Below are 17943 nucleotides of genomic sequence, written 5' to 3' on the forward strand. Positions count from 1 at the left end.
GCCAATCGCTCACCCGTTGACTCTGGTACTCCACCGGAACAAGAAACATAAAGTAAGTCAACAGGAGAGTTTCTCCTGTTGATCCAGTGTGGTATAGACACCACAATAAATCGATCTAAGGTACATCGACTCCAACTACGTTATTCACGTAGCTGGAGTTGCGTAACTTAGGTCGACTTATTTCTGTAGTGTAGCCTTAGAGTCGCACAGTTTTGCACTCTCTTATGTAAATCTGGTCATCAAACAGCTGCTGAGTCATGCATTTTATTGATTTGGCAATGGGTGGGCATTTGTGTGTGTTTTTCTTCCTGTGTTCTAAGTGATAATGCGAATAGTTCAGGTCCTTTTCAGCCCCATGTACCCTCCATTCAGTTTTTCTGCTATTTATAAATACCTGTGTAACCCACAGTGCAGTGTGCGTCATGCATCCCCCTCTAGTGGCTGATTCAGACAGACTACCTACCTACTGCCACTTCCAGCTAATGGACTTAGGTCGAGATGTTTAAAAGTGACTAGTGATTTTGATGCCTCGGTCTTTGGGTGCCCAACTTGAGAAGCCTTAAAGCCCAATTTTCAAAAGTTGCTAAGTGCCTGCCCTTTGCAAATCAGGCCCCTTCAGATGCTATAAATTGGGCATCCAAAAATTGGTGCACCTAAAATCACTAGTCATTTTTGAAAATGTAAGTATTAGTCCTTCAGCTCCAGCAGCAGAGGTCTTTGGTGCTAGAAACCCCATGTTCAATCCCTGGTGCTAGCCTGTGATGAGGGTTGGACTAGATGACCTCTTGAGGTCCCTTCCAACTCTGATATTCTATGATTCTATGATGAGGGTGTTGCGTCTACACATTGATGTCTATACAAAACTGTGACTGATTTGAAGCTCTGAATCTGTGGGGACCTGTCTTAACAGTTAACCTCTTTCCATTTTTTATTTCTCATTTGTAGCTCAGGTGTGCAGACTCTGCCCCATAATGCCAAGGTGCACTACAACTATGCCAATTTTCTGAAAGACCAGGGTCGTAACAGTGAAGCCATCTATCACTACAAAACTGCCCTCAAGTAAGTTCCTTGAAACACCTACTAAGACTGTTTACTTAAACTTTCCTCTTCTGGCACATGAAGTGCTCTGTTTTCTCTTTTCCTAACAATAGACAGCTCCCTGGTAGCAGTTATAGCTTAACTTGAAAGCTCTTTGACTTAGTGTTTCTATGTCATTAAATGAGGTAATTTGGCATCTCTCCCACAGTGTGTGTGTTAGTTAAGTATGTGGCATTCAGAAGTTTCCATAGCTACACATTGAGCAGTGAAGTGTCATTTACTCGGCTGAATGTACACTGGTAAATGGGAGGGAGTTGCCATAGCTGTATTTGCAGGTGCTAAGGCCATTTATATTAATAAATTATTAATTGTGCATGTATGAAAAATATCTGTAAGTCTGTAATCACCACAGTAGATAATGATAATACTTAACACTTATACAAAGCTTTACATCTTCAAAGCACCATACAAACACTCGCTATTAATTTATCCTCAGAACATCCCAGCCTGATAGGTGAGTAAATAGTATTATCCCCATTTTACAGATGGAGAAACTAAAACAGCAAGAGGAGTTGACTTGGCCAAAGCCACATAGTAAATTTATATCAGAGCCAGGATTATAACCCATGGCCTCATGACACCCAATCCAACACTTACTCCTACAGACCACGCTGCCCGTAGGTATGGGTGCAGCAGCGCAGCATCACTGTGGTTTAGGTTGCATCCTGAATTCTGTTTAAAGATTCATCTTTCTAAATCCTCTAAAACTGGCATGCTTGATCAGATTCCTTTGAAATTTGGTGTGCCTCAGCATCATGGCTGCGTCATGGGTGTCCAGACCTAGTAGTCAGAACCAGATTCTGCAGTCACGAGACCGGAGTCAGCAGAGTCGAGATACCAGGAGGTTAGAAGTAGGAGACAAACTGGAGATCACGACAAATCAGATGCCATGAGTGAAGCCGGAGCAGGTAGCAGGACTTGGTGAGGGAGCAGAAGGCACACAGAGCAAAGTGGAGCCCAGCTATTCAGACAGCTTCCTGTACCTGCTGCCGGCTTAAGTAGGGCCAGCAGGCCAATCGGCTGTTCTGGGATTCCACCAATTGGACCTCAGGGGGTGGAGCCTCACACTGGGGCTGGGCTTTGTGGATCCCAGGTAAGCTATTGTCAGCAGGTTGCCAGGTGGAGGGCTGGAGCGTGGCTGCTCCCATGAACTGTAGTCATCTTGGGATTGAGACCTGTGTGGGTCAAGACACTCAGGAGGGTGAAGGATAGGGTTATTGACCCAAATTTGGGGTCATTTGAGCTAGGGATTGTGGAAATATGCTTCCCCTTCTCCAGATAGCCGATTTTCAAAAAGTTTCTCAGGTGTATGTAGGTTTTTTTTTTTTTGTGCTCAGAGCTAGAGATCAGGCTATTGATAAGATGACGGTCAGAATAGTCTCAATCTGTCAAGTTTTACCAAAGGTAGTGTGTGGAGCCCGCTAAATCTTTTGGGGACCCAAACTAAGAACAGTATTTAAGAAAAGGTATGTTTTTACAGTGCATGTGCACTAATCCAGAAAAATGGATAGAGGGCTTCCATTCCCACCAATTTTTACATTCTTGTCAAGCTAGACTGTTGTTAGTGCTCTAAAATCTGAATGGTTACTTGGATTGCTTGGAAATTTGTTGTGCCCCGTGGAGGCCTGGGGCAGTGTTCATGATCCAAATTTGGGGTCAATTGATCAATGGGTTCCTGAATTTCAGAACTCCCCAAAACAATTTCCTTCTGTTGCCTAGTGCAGCCTGGCCCTACAGCTCAATGAACGGGCACTCTTGTAGCATGTAGCCTTCTTCTGAGTTGTAGAAATGGGGAAGGGGAGCCTCTCCTAGAGGAGTGAACACAAGAAAAAGAACAACAATAAAATACCAAGAGAAAAACAGAAAGCAATAACCAAAGATACAAAAAAAAAAAAAAAAATCACACCAGAGAGGAAAGAGACAAAGACAGAAAAAGAGAAAAGGTGGACAGAAAAAAGGGACAGAAGAAAGGCATGTAGGACATAGCTTGGTGCAAGGGAACATGTGCATATAGAGGGTATCATCCCTTGCAAACTAGGGGTTCTGACAGAAAAATGGCTGGGAACTTTTTCTTATTGATCTGCAGCTTGCTTAGTCCCTAAATGTGGGGGAAGGACAGAAATTACCTCAGTCCAATTAGACTGTGTCTGTGCTAATACCCTCTGGCCAACTAAGGAATAATATTGATGGCTCTGAAACGGAGCCCCATCCAGTCACGATTAGCTGGAAGGATGGTGTTTGCTGCCACCCACCATGTCTGGAAAATGAATGTGAGAGGCATTGGACAACATTTTGGGTATGAACAGGGATACTGAGGACATCACAGGTTTTTTTTAAACAGTATTAGCAAACGCTACCCATCTGTAAAAGTGAACTTACTAGTACCCATGGCTGCTTAGCCACTCCTTCCTCCCCACGTTGACACTGCCACGAGTGCAGGCATCTGCTTGTGTGTTACTCAGAGTTTATAGTATTTGCTGACTAGATTTTGCTCAGCTGTGTCTCTAGCTCAGCAGCACCCATTTATCATAATTATGGTGCTGTCTTCTGCTCTGCAGTATTTCAGTTAGACAGAGGCTATTTTAGAATTGATTGCAGACCATGTTTATTAAATGTTATTAGATATGTAGCCTGTGATGAGGATGATCGCTGTAGTGCTTGTGCCATGTAAAAGACTGGATTTTCAAAGGAGCTGGGTAGCTTCAGCTCCCTTTGACTTCAGTGCTTGGCACCTTAGAAAATCAAGCTGCGGGTGCTCATCCTGAAGCGTTAACATTCTAATCCGGCTAAATAAGATACATAGGAAAACAAGTGTTGTCTAGTGCTCGGAGCTCAAACTAAGAGTAGCCTCTCATAGGTTCTGCTTCTGATTTTCCCACTGACTAGAAATGTGACCTTGATCAAATCATTTAATCTCTCTGTGCCTCAGTTTTCCACATCTGTAAAATGGGGATATTAATATTTATCTATATAGTGCCACTCCTACTCCACTTCTCTGTCCATCTTCTCTCTTCTCCTATCTCCTTTTCCTCCATGTTGTCTCTTCTGCCCCAGTACCCGCTCCCTGACTGTATGTCAGAGAATGTTGGGGGCCTATATACTAAAATATAAAGCGGTGTAGGTACAAAATTGTAAAGCTACTTCCACCAAGAATGCCATACTATAAATTCTGCACAATCACTCCCAGTTGTGAAAAGTCCTACATCATTTGGTATGCGGGAGCCCACATTCTTCCAACCAGCCTGTATGCTTGGAAGGAGCACTGCGATTGTTCGCACTTTTACGTGTGCCTTTATGGCCACAGATTCGATGGTACTTTCGAGGTGTCACCCACGCATTGATTTTAGTTCACGGACTCAAGCCTGAGGCCAGTTTATTGCAATACATACCAACGCGTTGAGGGTTGCAGTCAGAAACTACACCCACGATCACAGCTCGCAGGCTGCTTTTATTCTTACAAACCGCAAACATAGTACAAATTATACGTCAATAGGAAAATAAAAGAGTTGGGGGTCTGTTCCCTTTTTTTCAGTACCTTCCTCATTATTCTTCCGAGAATTGGGTGCATATTGGGTGAGGGGCTTCTCGAGAAGCCTGATGCGGTCAAAACTTGGCACCAGCTAGGGTACATTCTTGGAAGAGTGCATGGTACCTTCCGGGGCGTTATGGTCAGTGTACCGGGAAGGGGTTGACAGGATGCCCAAAGAAGGTATCTAATTGGCTAGTTTTGCATTTAGCTGGAATTACAGGAGAAGTTAACATTTAGCTAGAACTAATTTCTTCACACAAGCAGATATTATATTTCATCACAAGCGGTTATCATATTTCCACAGCCATGAACATATTTCATTAGTGCTGCTTCTAGGGCTTTTTATTCTTTCCCTCCTTGGCCCCCCCTCCCTCCTCTGGTCATGACACTTGACTGAGTTTGGCAGGAGGCTGTGTCATTTAGCCTAGTTCAGGCTTGTGGCCTGCAGGGCGGGCCTATAAGATGAGTCTTCGCGGATGTTCTGCTCGGTGCAAGGGAGGCAAGCCACGCCTATTCCCCCACAGTAGGTAGGTCTTGCACCATGCATTGAAATTCTACAAATGTCAGCTCTGTTAAACCAGTGGAAAATGCAAGTAAATAACATGGTGATGGATGCAGTATAGGATCCTAGATACATGCCATAGATACACGCAAATTCCAGCGCCAGGCTTCCTCTAGTGAGTATAACCTGCTCCCCAAGGTTCCAGCGTAGAGAATGTTAGCAAAAGCACCCAAGCTGATCCCAGCTATGGCACCAGCACTTTCTCTCAATGTGACCGTAATACTAATGATACTGGGGCGAATTCTCTGTTGGTGTAAATTATTGGAGTCCCATGGAGGCCAATGAGTTTCTTACAATTTACATTGGCAGAGAATTTGGACCATTCATGTTATGTTTGGCAGTCTAGTGGTAATCCACTGTCCTACCACATATGGATCTAAATTTATCTACTGATCTTTTATCCCTGTAGGACCACTGTATTCAGAAATTACCAGTAATTTACACCACTTTAAAATAATCTCCTTTAAGAGCAACATTGAGGGGTTCAGAAAGGAGCCTCATTGAACCAGCCTCCACTAGAAGGGAAGATTGCTGTACCACAGAGTGTGTGAAAGTGCGGTGAAGGAGGTTTAGAGAGGCTATCATGGGACTTCAGTGACACTCCCAAAATGACAGAGGAGACTAGTGGTAGCACAGCAGGCTACCATATAAAGAGTGAGAGATCAGCAATCATGGTCCCTTCCTGCTGTGTCAGCGATGGTGGGGAGCACTGCAAAGGTTGTGTATGCTGTTGTTTGGAGGTAGGAAAAGGAGAGCCTCACCTCGCTGTACAGCAGCTCCTTCGCATAAGGAGCAGTGTTGGTGGCCCATTGATCATTTTAGCTTGCTTTCAAAGTTTTATGGCAAATTGTAATTGATGTAGTTTTTGTTGCATTTCTAATGAATATGAAATTAAGTATAAAAATTTGCTAAACAAAAATTATCATGATGTCACAGTGTACTTGGCTGTCTTAACTACTCACAAAATTACTATTAATAATAATAATAATTAATAATTAACACTTGACACTTACAACACCTTTCAGTCAATGTCTAATTACCGTGCAACCATTTAGTTAAGTACCATAATACCCCGGTGAGGTAAGTAATATTATAACTGTTAGACAGATGAGTTGATTGAAGGGGACCTGGGACATACAGTAAATTGATGGCAGTCAGGACTAGGTCTCAGGAATCCTAGCTCTCAGTGCTTTAACCATTTGTTTACATTCCTATTATTCCCAGATCCTCAGCTGGCATAAATTGGTGTTGCTCCATTGATTTCAATGCAACTAATCAATGACCCAGAAGAATGTATTTTCTGATAATAAACCTGCAGGACAATATATTTCCAAAGGACAGAAGTCCCATTGATCACCTCTTAAAATGAATGTTTGTTTGAAATGGTGGCAGATCACCCTTTAGAAAACTCATTAAGCACTCAATGTGGAGGAACCAATCATGAAATGTTCTGGTTTATCTTGGCTTTGTGAATTAGAGGGTAGTCTAATTATATACAGTGCTAGGGCTGGGAAACATGAAAACTGAGACCAAATGTAAAAATATAGAGGAACATGATCATTTTAAAGAAAAGCTTAACTCTGTGTGTGCATAAGTGTGCAAAAGTCTCTCCTTTATGTCAGGTTAGGAAATGAACATTAAATCTAAACTGGAAGCATAGCCTTTTGGGGTGCAAACTAAAATATGTATAAACCAGATTTCATGAATCGTTGGCATTCTGGAATTGTAGTAATGGGTGTTAAACCTTTTAGCTGACCTGCAATGGAACAATAAACACATCACTGTAATCGACCTCTTTGGTAGTTTCTCAGTCATGCCATAGTGGCCCCAGAAGAAACGTGTTGCTTCACAAAATAAAAAGAATTAAGCTAATAAAAATGCTATATGGTAATAGGGTAGAGAAAATTATCTCTTAAGGCTAGTTTAAAGGCTTGCTGTTGTTGCAGATTTTCTACTTCCGCTAGTTCTGCTTGAGACCCCCTGTTGACAGAAATCAAAAAATATTAGTCTTACATGAAATAAATCTTGTCTTATCACCTGCGTGAGAGAGAGAGAATATCAAGACACTTAATTTCATGCTGATGTAATGAATATTTACAATGTGCTAATGAATATTTCTTGTTGTTGTTGATGGCTGTTGAATTTTGGTGTTTTTCCATTCTTCCTAAGCCTTGTGTTACTGAGGAGACCTTTTTATTATTCATCAGGAATGAATGTAAGCTGATGCGCATGGATGAATATAGCAGAGTTTTAAAAATCAATTCCAGCAAAGTGGTATTATCGCTTCAATATGCGTTCTGGCAACAGAGGAAAAAATGCAAACTTGAAAAATTGTGGTAATTCAAAACTAAATTTTCAAAGTGGCCTCATCCCATCCTCTGTATTTCCAGGGCTAAAATTGTGGACACATTTTTAGGCATGAAGTTTTTGTTGGCTGAGTTTTGCCTCCCCTGAATCTTCGGGTTTTGTGTATCAACACATTTGTGTTAAGGAATTGTTATGTAATTAGAGGCTTTGCTCAATTTGGTTGCACAAATTACATTTTGTGCAGCCCAAGCTAAGTTTTGAGGTAGGCAACAATTTTGGCACCCAAAATTGAACACCAAAATTTTGGGGCATTCAGATTTGGAGGCTGTCTCTGAAATTTGGTCCTTACCCTTTTTTAACAGAGTATATTGTTGTTTTCAAATTAAGTTATAGACACAGGAGAGAGTTATCTTTGGGTCAGAGATGATACAATGATCTGGAAATGGACAAAAATTATTTATTTATAATTGAATGCATTATTTATAACTAATTTTTGCTGCTGGGTGAATACTCACAAAAATGAAATGGGGGAAGAAAATGGGGAGGGAGGGACAGAGATGATATTAGCAGGCATAGGGAGTTAGGCATCCTGAAGCAATCCAGAGCTGCTATCTCCCATGGGAAACGTGGACAAGGAAGTGAATTGGTTCCTGTTTCCAATCTGAACTTTAATTTTACATATATGTATGTATATGAAATAGTTGGTATTTGATATTATATAATACAACATAACAAGGGTGGCCAAACTTACTAGCCCTCCAAGCCGCATCTGACAATCTTCAGAAGTTTGAGAGCCAGGGCACACCTGCCAGGGGCCAGTGCTCAGGGCATCAGCCCCGCAGGAGGGCCTGACAGGGCTTGGGGCTTTAGCCCAGCTCCTGCCGAAGCCCAGAAACCCCCTCTCCACTGGGCAAACCCCCTTACCCCACTCCCCTGCTGAAGGGCAGAGGTCCTGAGCTTCCCCCTCCAGTCTGATAGGTGGAGAATGGGGAGGGGAGGAGCGGGGGGGACTCCACGAGCCACAGTTTGGCCACCCCTGCAATATAAAGTATTCATATCTATATACATAGTGTGTGTGTGTGTATACAATAATTATTTTTGTCCATTTGCAGATCATTGCAAGCTTGTCCCCCTCCTGGAAGGGGTGTGTGTGTATACATAAATGTAAAATGGGGAATATACACACATACACATATGGTGTGTGTGTGTGTGTGTGTGAGAGAGCGAGAGAGAGAGAGAGTCAGACAGCCCTTTTGGGCTTTCTTTTCTGATCTCCTCCCATCAAGTGGAGCACCTAGGGAACATCTGGGGAGCAAAGAGGTCTCCTGAGGCAGTTGTCCCATAGGCCTTCGGGAGAACGTCTGCCCTGGGGGGAGAGTTCCCGGCGGAGGAAGAGCTAGGAGGCAAACAGGCTGGTTTACTGGTTGGAAATACTAGTATTGGAGGGGAGGAAGAATCTGGGCCTTGCAGAACACAAGTGCAGTCACTTAAGGCTTCATTCACATAATGGAAGCTGGAAGTTTCAGTGGAAATACTGACTTGCATTACCAGGAGATCTTGCAGGAGAGAAGCTCAAACAAAGGGGGCATAGGTATATGTGCCATAGCCACATTTCCTGCTGCCACATGTTGAGAAAAAGCTGTGCCATAACATCATTTGTGATGGGTTGACATTAGCCAGTCACACAACTCTATTCCCTCCCCCACTTAAAAATAAAACCCTAGGGAGTGTTAATGACACTGTTTTTTTAGCTAAGCTTTCCCACAGTCTTACCGACTGACTTTTTATATATTTAAATCAACAGTATCTGGGGTTGTTTAAATGGTGTTTAAATTGTACTCTCTGTGTATTAAAACAAAATCTTGTTCGCATGACCTTTTATTTTAAATATAATATGTATATAGAAGAACTCTTTTCAGCACAAACTGCAGGTGGCCTGGAACACCAGCTGCGCTTTATTTTTGGAATGATTTACAATATCAACACCGTTTGTTAGCTTGTTTTTACAATGAGTTAGAATTTACACTGCTACCCTGTTATAGACATGGTTGTGTTCACTCCTGATGCTTTGAATGTCCTTATGACACCCAGAGTAGTCACTTGTGGCGATCCCTTTTGTTTGGGGTTTGATGAAGCCATATTTGAACAGAATAAACTAATAGACTGCATTAGTAAATGTAGATAACTTGAGATAATTGCTGAGTGATGTAATAACATTTGCTGGCCGAAAAGGATGCCTGATAAAAACCTGAGCCATAGACTTAACGGATGTCACAATAAAGTGCAATGGAGTGTTAGGCACATTGCTTTAACCAAGGGAGTTTATTTTAAAATGTATTTTGTGGAAAGCGTGCAATACAGTATATTCTACCCCCACACTCTTGCTCTGCTTCGTACTGGCCAAGTATCAAGCAAGGCCATAGTTTTATTTATTCAGAACAAAGGGATATACATGGGACCATGAACAACAACACAGAAGATCCTTCTGCAGGGCCCTGTAAGAGGATATGTAGCGTTCCAAACACCTCTGCTATGGCAAGGCCCCATCTGGTACAGGAATGGCCTGTTGCCTTGTGGCAGTGCAATAAAAACTAAAATGTCACTGCTCTATTGATTTTATTTTCAGTGGAGTAAACATCTCTACATATTAGGACTTGGTGCTTAAAGACCATTCCATTCTCCTGGCGTCTTACTATAAAACAGTCTCTCTCTGTGCAATAATTTGATTTTAAATACAGGGTGCAGGCAATGGGAAATAAGAGAATCATTGAAATGTAGGGCTGAAAGGGACCCCGAGAGGTCATCTGGTCCATCCCCCTGCTGTGAGGCACGACCAAGTATACCTAGACCATCCCTGACAGTGATGGTGGATTCCACAACCTCCCTTGGAAACCTGTTCCAGTATTTAACTATCCGTGTGGTTAGAAAGTTTTTTCCTAAATCTCCCTTTCTGCAGATTAAGCCAATTGCTTCTTGTCCTATCTACAAAAAGAAGAACAGGAGGACTTGTGGCACCTTAGAGACTAACAAATTTATTAGAGCATAAGCTTTCGTGGACTACAGCCCACTTCTTCGGATGCATATAGAATGGAACATATATTGAGGAGATATATATACACACATACAGAGAGCATAAACAGGTGGGAGTTGTCTTACAACTCAATATATCTCCTCAATATATGTTCCATTCTATATGCATCCGAAGAAGTGGGCTGTAGTCCACGAAAGCTTATGCTCTAATAAATTTGTTAGTCTCTAAGGTGCCACAAGTCCTCCTGTTCTTCTTTTTGCGGATACAGACTAACACGGCTGCTACTCTAAAACTTGTCCTATCTAATTAGATATAGAGAACAATTGAACCCCATTGTCTTTATAACAACCCTTATCATATTAGAAGACTGTTATCCGGTCCTCCTTCTGTCATCGTTTTTCAAGACTGATGTCCAGTTTTTTTAACTTTTCCTCATAGGTCAGATTTTCTAAACCTTTCATCCTTTTTGTTGCTCTCTTCTGGACTGTCTCCAATTTATCCACATCTTTCTTAAAGTGTGGTGCCCAGAACTAGAGAGAGTACTCCAGCTGAGGCCTCACCAGTGCTGAATAGAGTGGGACAATTGCCTCCCAGGGCATAGATGAGACACTCCTGTTAATGCACCCTAGAATGATATTAACCCTTTTTGTAGCTGGATCACATTGTTGGCTCATATTCAATTTCTGATCCACTATAGCCCCCACATCCTTTTCTGCAGTACTACCACTTTGCCAGTTATTCCTCATTTTGTATTTGTGCATTTGATTTTTTTTCTTCCTATATGTAGTAGTTTGCACTTGTCTTTATTGAATTTCATCTTGTTGTGTTCAGACCAATTCTCCAATTTATTAAGGTCGTTTTGAATTCTAATCCTGTCCTCCAAAATGCTTACAACCCCTCTGAGGTTGGTGGTGTTCACAGATTTTTGTAAGCATACTCTCCACTCGTTTATCCAAGTCATTAATGAAAATGTTAAATAGTGCTGGACCCAAGGTAAACCCCTGCAGGCCCCGCTGGGTATGTCCTCCTGTCCTCCTGTCTTGACAGCGAACCATTGATAACTACTATTTCAGTATGGTCTTTTAACCTGTTGCAAGTTATTTCATAATTACTTATAGTAATTTTGTCTGGACCATATTTCCCTAGTTTGCTTATGAGAACGTCATGTGGGACTATGTCAAAAGCCTTATTAAAATCAAGATAAAACAGGTCTACAGCTTCCCTATCATACACTAGGCCCAATAAGCCTGTCAAAGAAGGAAATGAGGTTGATTTGGCATGATTTGTTTTTGACAAATCCATGTTGGTTATTACTTATCACCCTATTATCCTCTAGGTGCTTACAAATGGATTGTTTAAAAATTTGTTCCAGTAACTTTGTATGTATTGAAATTAGGCTGACTGATTTATAATCCCCAGGGTTCTCTTTGTTCCTCTTTTTAAAGATAGGATGTCTGTCCTTCTCCGGTCCTCTGAAACTGCACCTGTTATCCATGAGTTCTTGAAGATTATTGCCAATGGATAACAATTATTTTGGAGAGACTCAAGTTCATTTGTGATTTTGGGTTCACATGCGTTTCCCCTGCTCCCCACAATCATATTTTCCCCCCTCAACAATCCATGAGACTTCTGTGTTTTACCTTATGAAGTTTTTTGGATCACTCCCCAGTAACGTCTTTGAGTGGACACTCCCTCTTCAGGAGTCACTGGGTGGCCATGGATTCATACTATATCATCATAGAAGAAGTTTGCTTCCTCCAATCTTACCAAGGCTCCTCTAGGGACAATGGAAGACTTGCTTCCTGTCCAGCTTTTGTCTTGTGAGGACATGGGGTCGGGACTTTTGAACACTGTTGGCAGTATTAAGCAGATACTTGGCTCAGTCAGCAACCCTGGCTATTTCCAGGTTAGGGTTAGGGAGATGTATGTATCATAGAGTAGCCCCAGGGCTGCTCCAACATATTCTAACTCATGCTAAGGCAGGCTGGGGAGGACCCCAGTCAGCCCCAGAATATGGGAAGGTGCATAAGTGGCTTACCTTTCTCTCCTCTTCCTTCCTCTTCTGTTCCAGCACTGACTGTAGGCTGGCCAGAACAGATAGGCAGGACCACTTGACTGTCAGACCACTTGTCTGTCAAGTTGAATTAATTCTGTCTGTGTATAGGATTCCTACCCTATTGGGTCTGTTTGGTGTAAGAGCTGGACCAGTGCCGGATAGGTTGGATGCCCACACTAACGCCACAGAGATGAAGTGGGTGCAGAATAACTGATAGAATAGGAGTGTGGATGGGACTATGCTATGTTCTAACCAAAGTTACAAAACTGTGCTACAGTCCAAGTCTTTCCAGGACTTCATCATGTGAAGTCACATGAGTTTCATAACATGACAGTCATGATTTGGTTGTGTCTACACAGGCAAGATGCAAGGAGCTAGATTTGGAAAACCATTAATCCTATTGGGATCCATTAATACTAAAGGACCCCCCACCCCAGCCTAATGTGGGGACCCACAGGACCTGGAAACCAAATGATTACGGAGGACAACTAATGAAATAATAGGGGCAGGAGTGCGGTCAAAGGGTCAAACGAAGGGAACCAGATGGGGAACCATTAATGCACTGTGATTAAAGAGACAGAAGATAGGTTACATACCACAGTTAGTATAATTATCATTTAAATCAGCTGACTGGAGGATAGCTAATGTAAAGCCAATTTTTAAAAAAAGGCTCCAGAGGCAATCCTGACATTACAGGCTGGTAAGCCTAACTTCAGTACCAAGCAAATTGGTTGAAACTATAGTAAAGAACAGAATTGTCAGACACATAGATAAACATGATTTGTTGGGGAAGAGTTAAAATGATTTTTGTAAAGGGAAATCATGCCTCACTAATCTACTAGAATTCTTTGAGGGGGTCAACAAGCATGCGGATAAAGGTGATCCAGTGGATATAGTGTACTTAGTTTTTAAGAAAGCTTTTGACAAGCTTTCACCAAAGGCTCTTAAGCAAAGTAAGCTGTCATGGGATAAGAGGGAAGTCCTCTCATGGATCAGTTACTGGTTAAAAGATAGGAAACAAAGGGTAGGAATAAATGGTCAGTTTTCAGAATGGAGAGAGGTAAATAGTGGCGTCCCCCACAGGTCAGTACTGGAACCAGTCCTATTCAACATATTCATAAATGATCTGAAAAAAAGGGTAAACAGTGAGGTTGCAAAAGTTGCAGATGATACAAAACTACTCAAGATAGTTAAGTCCAAAACAGACTGCAAAGAGTTACAAAGGGATCTCACAAAACTAGGTGACTGGGCAACAAAATGGTAGATGAAATTCAATGTAGATAAATGCAAAGTAATGCATATTGGAAAACATAATCCCAACTATACAGACAAAATGAAGGGATATGCATTAGCTGTTACCACTCAAGAAAGAGATCTTGGAGTCGTGGATAGTTCTCTGAAAACGTCCACTCAATGTGCAGCAGCAGTCAAAAAAGCTAACAGAATGTTGAGAATTATTAGGAAAAAGATAATAAGACAGAAAATATCATATTGCCTCTATATAAATCCATGGTACACCCACATCTTGAATACTGCGTGCAGATGTGGTCGCCCCATCTCAAAAAAGGTATATTGGAATGGGAAAAGGTACAGAGAAGGGCAACAAAAATGATTAGGGGAATGGAATGGCTTCCATATGAGGAGAGATTAATAAGACGGACTTTTCAGCTTGGAAAAAAAATGACTAAGGGAAGATATGATAGAAGTCTATAAAATCATGAGTGGTGTGGAGAAAGTAAATAAGGAAATGTTATTTACTCTTTCTCATAACACAAGAACTAGGGGTCACCCAATGAAATTAATAGGCAGCAGGTTTAAAACAAACAAAAGGAAGTCTTTTTTCACACAACACACAGTCAACCTGTGGAACTCTTTGCCAGAGGATGTTGTGAAGGCCAAGACTATAACAGGGTTAAGAAAAGAACTAGACACATTCATGAAGGACAGGTCCATCAATGGCTATTAGCCAGGATGGGCCAGGATGGTGTCCCTAGCCTCTGTTTGCCAGAAGCTGGGAATGGGCAACAGGGAAAGGACCATTTGATGATTACCTGTTCTGTTCATTCCCTCTGGGGCACCTGGCATTGGACACTGTCAGAAGACAGGATACTGGGCTAGATAGACCATTGTTCTGACCCAGTATGGCCGTTCTTATGTTCTTACAGTTTGTTATATAGTCCCCAATAATTTGGCTGTGTAGCTGAGCCTATAATGTCCTGCACTTCATTGTATTTGTATAGTTTTCTTGGATTACATAGTGATACCTAAACTGTTCTCTCTTTGTACTAGGCATATCATGGCTGCACAGCCTTTTGTTAGAGCTCAATTTTTTAGAAGTTTTGTATGGATTCTTCAGGAGCTGGAAATGATCAAAAATGCATTTTCATTCATTTAGTGGATTACTTTGTTTAAAAAGGGGGCTAGAAAAAAGTTAGACATGCTCCTAGGATTTTCAGTGGGAAAGTGTAATGTGCATGCATTCTTGTCGTTTATGTACAAATGAGATGACCTGAAGAACTGTTCTTGTTATAGCACATACCTAATAGCTCAGCATCACTGGGAACTTAGAGTTTAGCAAATTAGTTTTTATTTTTAGCCTCAGTACTGTTTGACGTAAAATCCTTCTTTTTTATCTCCTCTGTACTCAGTCTGCAAGTTCTTTTTCCCCAGCAGGTTCTTAGAATGTCATGAAAATTCATAAAGTGAAATGGGGTTTAGTGTAGTACAAACTTGTTTGTGTAATTTAATGCTCTTGGATATGCTTGTCATGGATGCCAAGCTTGAAGAATCATGCTGCTTCTGCCTAATTTAGATTACATCTATTTTGCTTCTCTCTTCTTCTCTTTTCTTTCTTTTGGGAAAAACATTCCCCTGGATATTGGGGTGCAGTATGGCTGTTCTGTGCTGGCTGCTAGCAGGCTCTGCCAATAAATGTGGTATAGCCAGACATGAAAGGATCATTCCAGGAAAAGAAGAATTTTCTGGTGGCATAGAGCCAGTGTAAATATTCCTACACCACCCCCACTTCCTGCTGCTGGCATAGCAGAGGATGGTTGGGGGGGCGGAGGGAGGCAGCATGGCCATGGCTTCTCTACACCCCACTGATCTCTGGCTATAGGGTGACCAGACAGCAAATGTGAAAAATCGGGATGGGTTGGGGGGTAATAGGAGTCTATATAAGAAAAAAACCCAATGATCGGGACTGTCCCTATAAAATCGGGACATCTGGTCACCCTATCCGGCTACCATGTTGGCACTTTATTAAATTTAACACAACAGCACATAGAAGTCCCAACTGCTATCAGAATCCCATTGTACTGGACACTGTACAATACACAGACAATCCCTGCCCTGAAGAGCTTGAACTCTACATAGAGAGACAAAAAGTGGGAGAAAGATGAGGAACCAAGACAGAGAGTAATGACTTATCCAAGGTCACACAGGAAACCTGTGGCAGTTGAAGAGAGATCTGCACTAGCTGAGTTCAGTTCCTTACCTACAGAGCCTTTTTCCCTTGCAACTACCAGCGGCTGGTGTAACTTACACCTGAGACTGGACCAGTGCGTGGCTTAGGATCAGGCGAGCAGACAGGCCACCTTTGCACACACAGTTGCTGCAGCCAAGGATCTGACAGATTTAATACATCCACTGAAAAGAACTATGGCTGGAATTTCCAAAGGAGCCTTTAGACACCCAGCTAACAATCATCAGTGGGGTTTGCGTGCCTAATTCCCTTAGGCTCCTTTGAGAATACTGGTCTGCAGTGATTTTTTTTTTAAAGCTGGAAGGAACTAGATTTGGAAAACCATTAATGCACTGGAGTTAAAGAGACAGAAGATACCTCTGAATATTTCAATATATGCCTTTGTCCTTTACAAAAATATTAAAATGTTCCTAGAAGACAAATTTGGAAAAGACCCTGATCCTGTGAATTGCAAACCTCTGTGCCCATGTGACAGTCTGTTGGGTTGAGACCATACTGGTGTTAGGTCATACTTAAGGCTACGATTTAGTCATTGAGGTTGTGGAAGCCATGGAATCCGTGCCTTCCAGTGACCTCCGTGATTTCAGCCTGCGGAGGTTGGGAGCTGCAGGGTCCCCCCACCGCCAGCGGGGGCCAGGAGCTGTCAGGTATCCCCGCCGCTTCTGGTGGACCCACAGCTCCCGGCCCCTACAGTCAGAGGGGGTACTGCACAGCTCCCAGGCACCGTGGGGGAACCCAGCAGTTCCTGGCCCATGCAGCTGGTGGGGGACCTCTGGAGCTGCAGGCAGCAGGGGCCCCCTCAGCTCCCAGCCGTGGGCAGCGGGGGACCCTGGAGCTCCAACACCCAACCCCTGGTGGGGGCTCCCGGAGCTCCTAGTCACCCCGCAACTGCCCCACTGCAGGCTGTGTGGGGACCTGCAGATCCCCATTTTGTCACAGATATTTTTAGTAAAAGTCATGGACAGGTCACAGATTCCATTAATTTTTCTTTATTGCTCATGACATGTCTAACATTGCCTAAAAATATTCATGACAAAATCTTAGCCTTAGTCATATAGCATCTCCTTGCCAGAACAGGATTGTTCCATGTAGTACCCTTGCTTCTCAGATTTTATCCAGTATAGTTTTAAATCAATCTGTCACACAGTTTTAATAAGAAATTACTTAGGTGCATGGAAGTGAATGTGATGTAATAGAATTGGTTTGAAATAATATGCTGGTGTGTATATAAATGTGTAATGTAAAAATTTGGCATGACTGATATATTAATGTAACATTTTTACTTTTGTTGGCACAATGATGTCAATAAAATATTAAGGTGAGTATAGGGAGGGGGGGGAAGCATGTTTAAAAAGACTTGCCATCCTCCCAGCAAATGTTTTTGCTTATTTAACTAGGGCCTGATTCTACCACACTAAAGCACGTTGAAGTCAGTGGTACTCCCTCCATTCTTACTTGTGCTGAGTGTTGACTTCAAGGAGGTTATGTGTGGATTGGAAGAATCCAGTCCAGTGAACTGGGAGAGAGGATACAACGGGACATCCTGCAAATCTAAGACGTGATCTGCCACCGGCTGTCCGTTAAACTCTACCTCAGTTTCCCTATCTGTAAAATAAGGGTAATAATACTTAGTTACCTCGCAAGAGTGTTGTGGTGATCCATTAATCATGGCTGTTTTGAAGTTGAAAAGTTCAAGTTTTTGCTAAGTTCCTTAGTCAAAAGGAGCATATAAAACAGGGCAACCCAGAATTAGCCAATGAAATTAGTTGCTGATTTCTCCCACTGCCTATCATGATAAATGGCTGAATCTGAAATCCACTGAAATATTTTTTGTGACAACACAAATAGGTGTCACACAATCACTAGTGCTCTAGAG

At 42.2% G+C, this 17943-nt stretch overlaps 1 protein-coding gene across 7 annotated transcripts in view; it reads left to right on the forward strand.

Annotated features, from left to right (window-relative positions):
* Positions 1-17943, forward strand: part of TMTC1 (transmembrane O-mannosyltransferase targeting cadherins 1) — a 209701-nt gene that overhangs the window by 139690 nt on the left and 52068 nt on the right. For all 7 annotated transcript variants that reach the window (XM_042849886.2, XM_042849889.2, XM_042849892.2 and 4 more), the window contains one exon: positions 946-1059. In XM_042849886.2, coding sequence (XP_042705820.2) covers positions 946-1059 — 114 coding nt within the window. The remainder of the gene's footprint in view (positions 1-945; positions 1060-17943) is intronic.

Source organism: Chrysemys picta, chromosome 1, assembly GCF_011386835.1.
Source record: "Chrysemys picta bellii isolate R12L10 chromosome 1, ASM1138683v2, whole genome shotgun sequence".
NCBI classification, from domain to species: domain Eukaryota; kingdom Metazoa; phylum Chordata; order Testudines; family Emydidae; genus Chrysemys; species Chrysemys picta.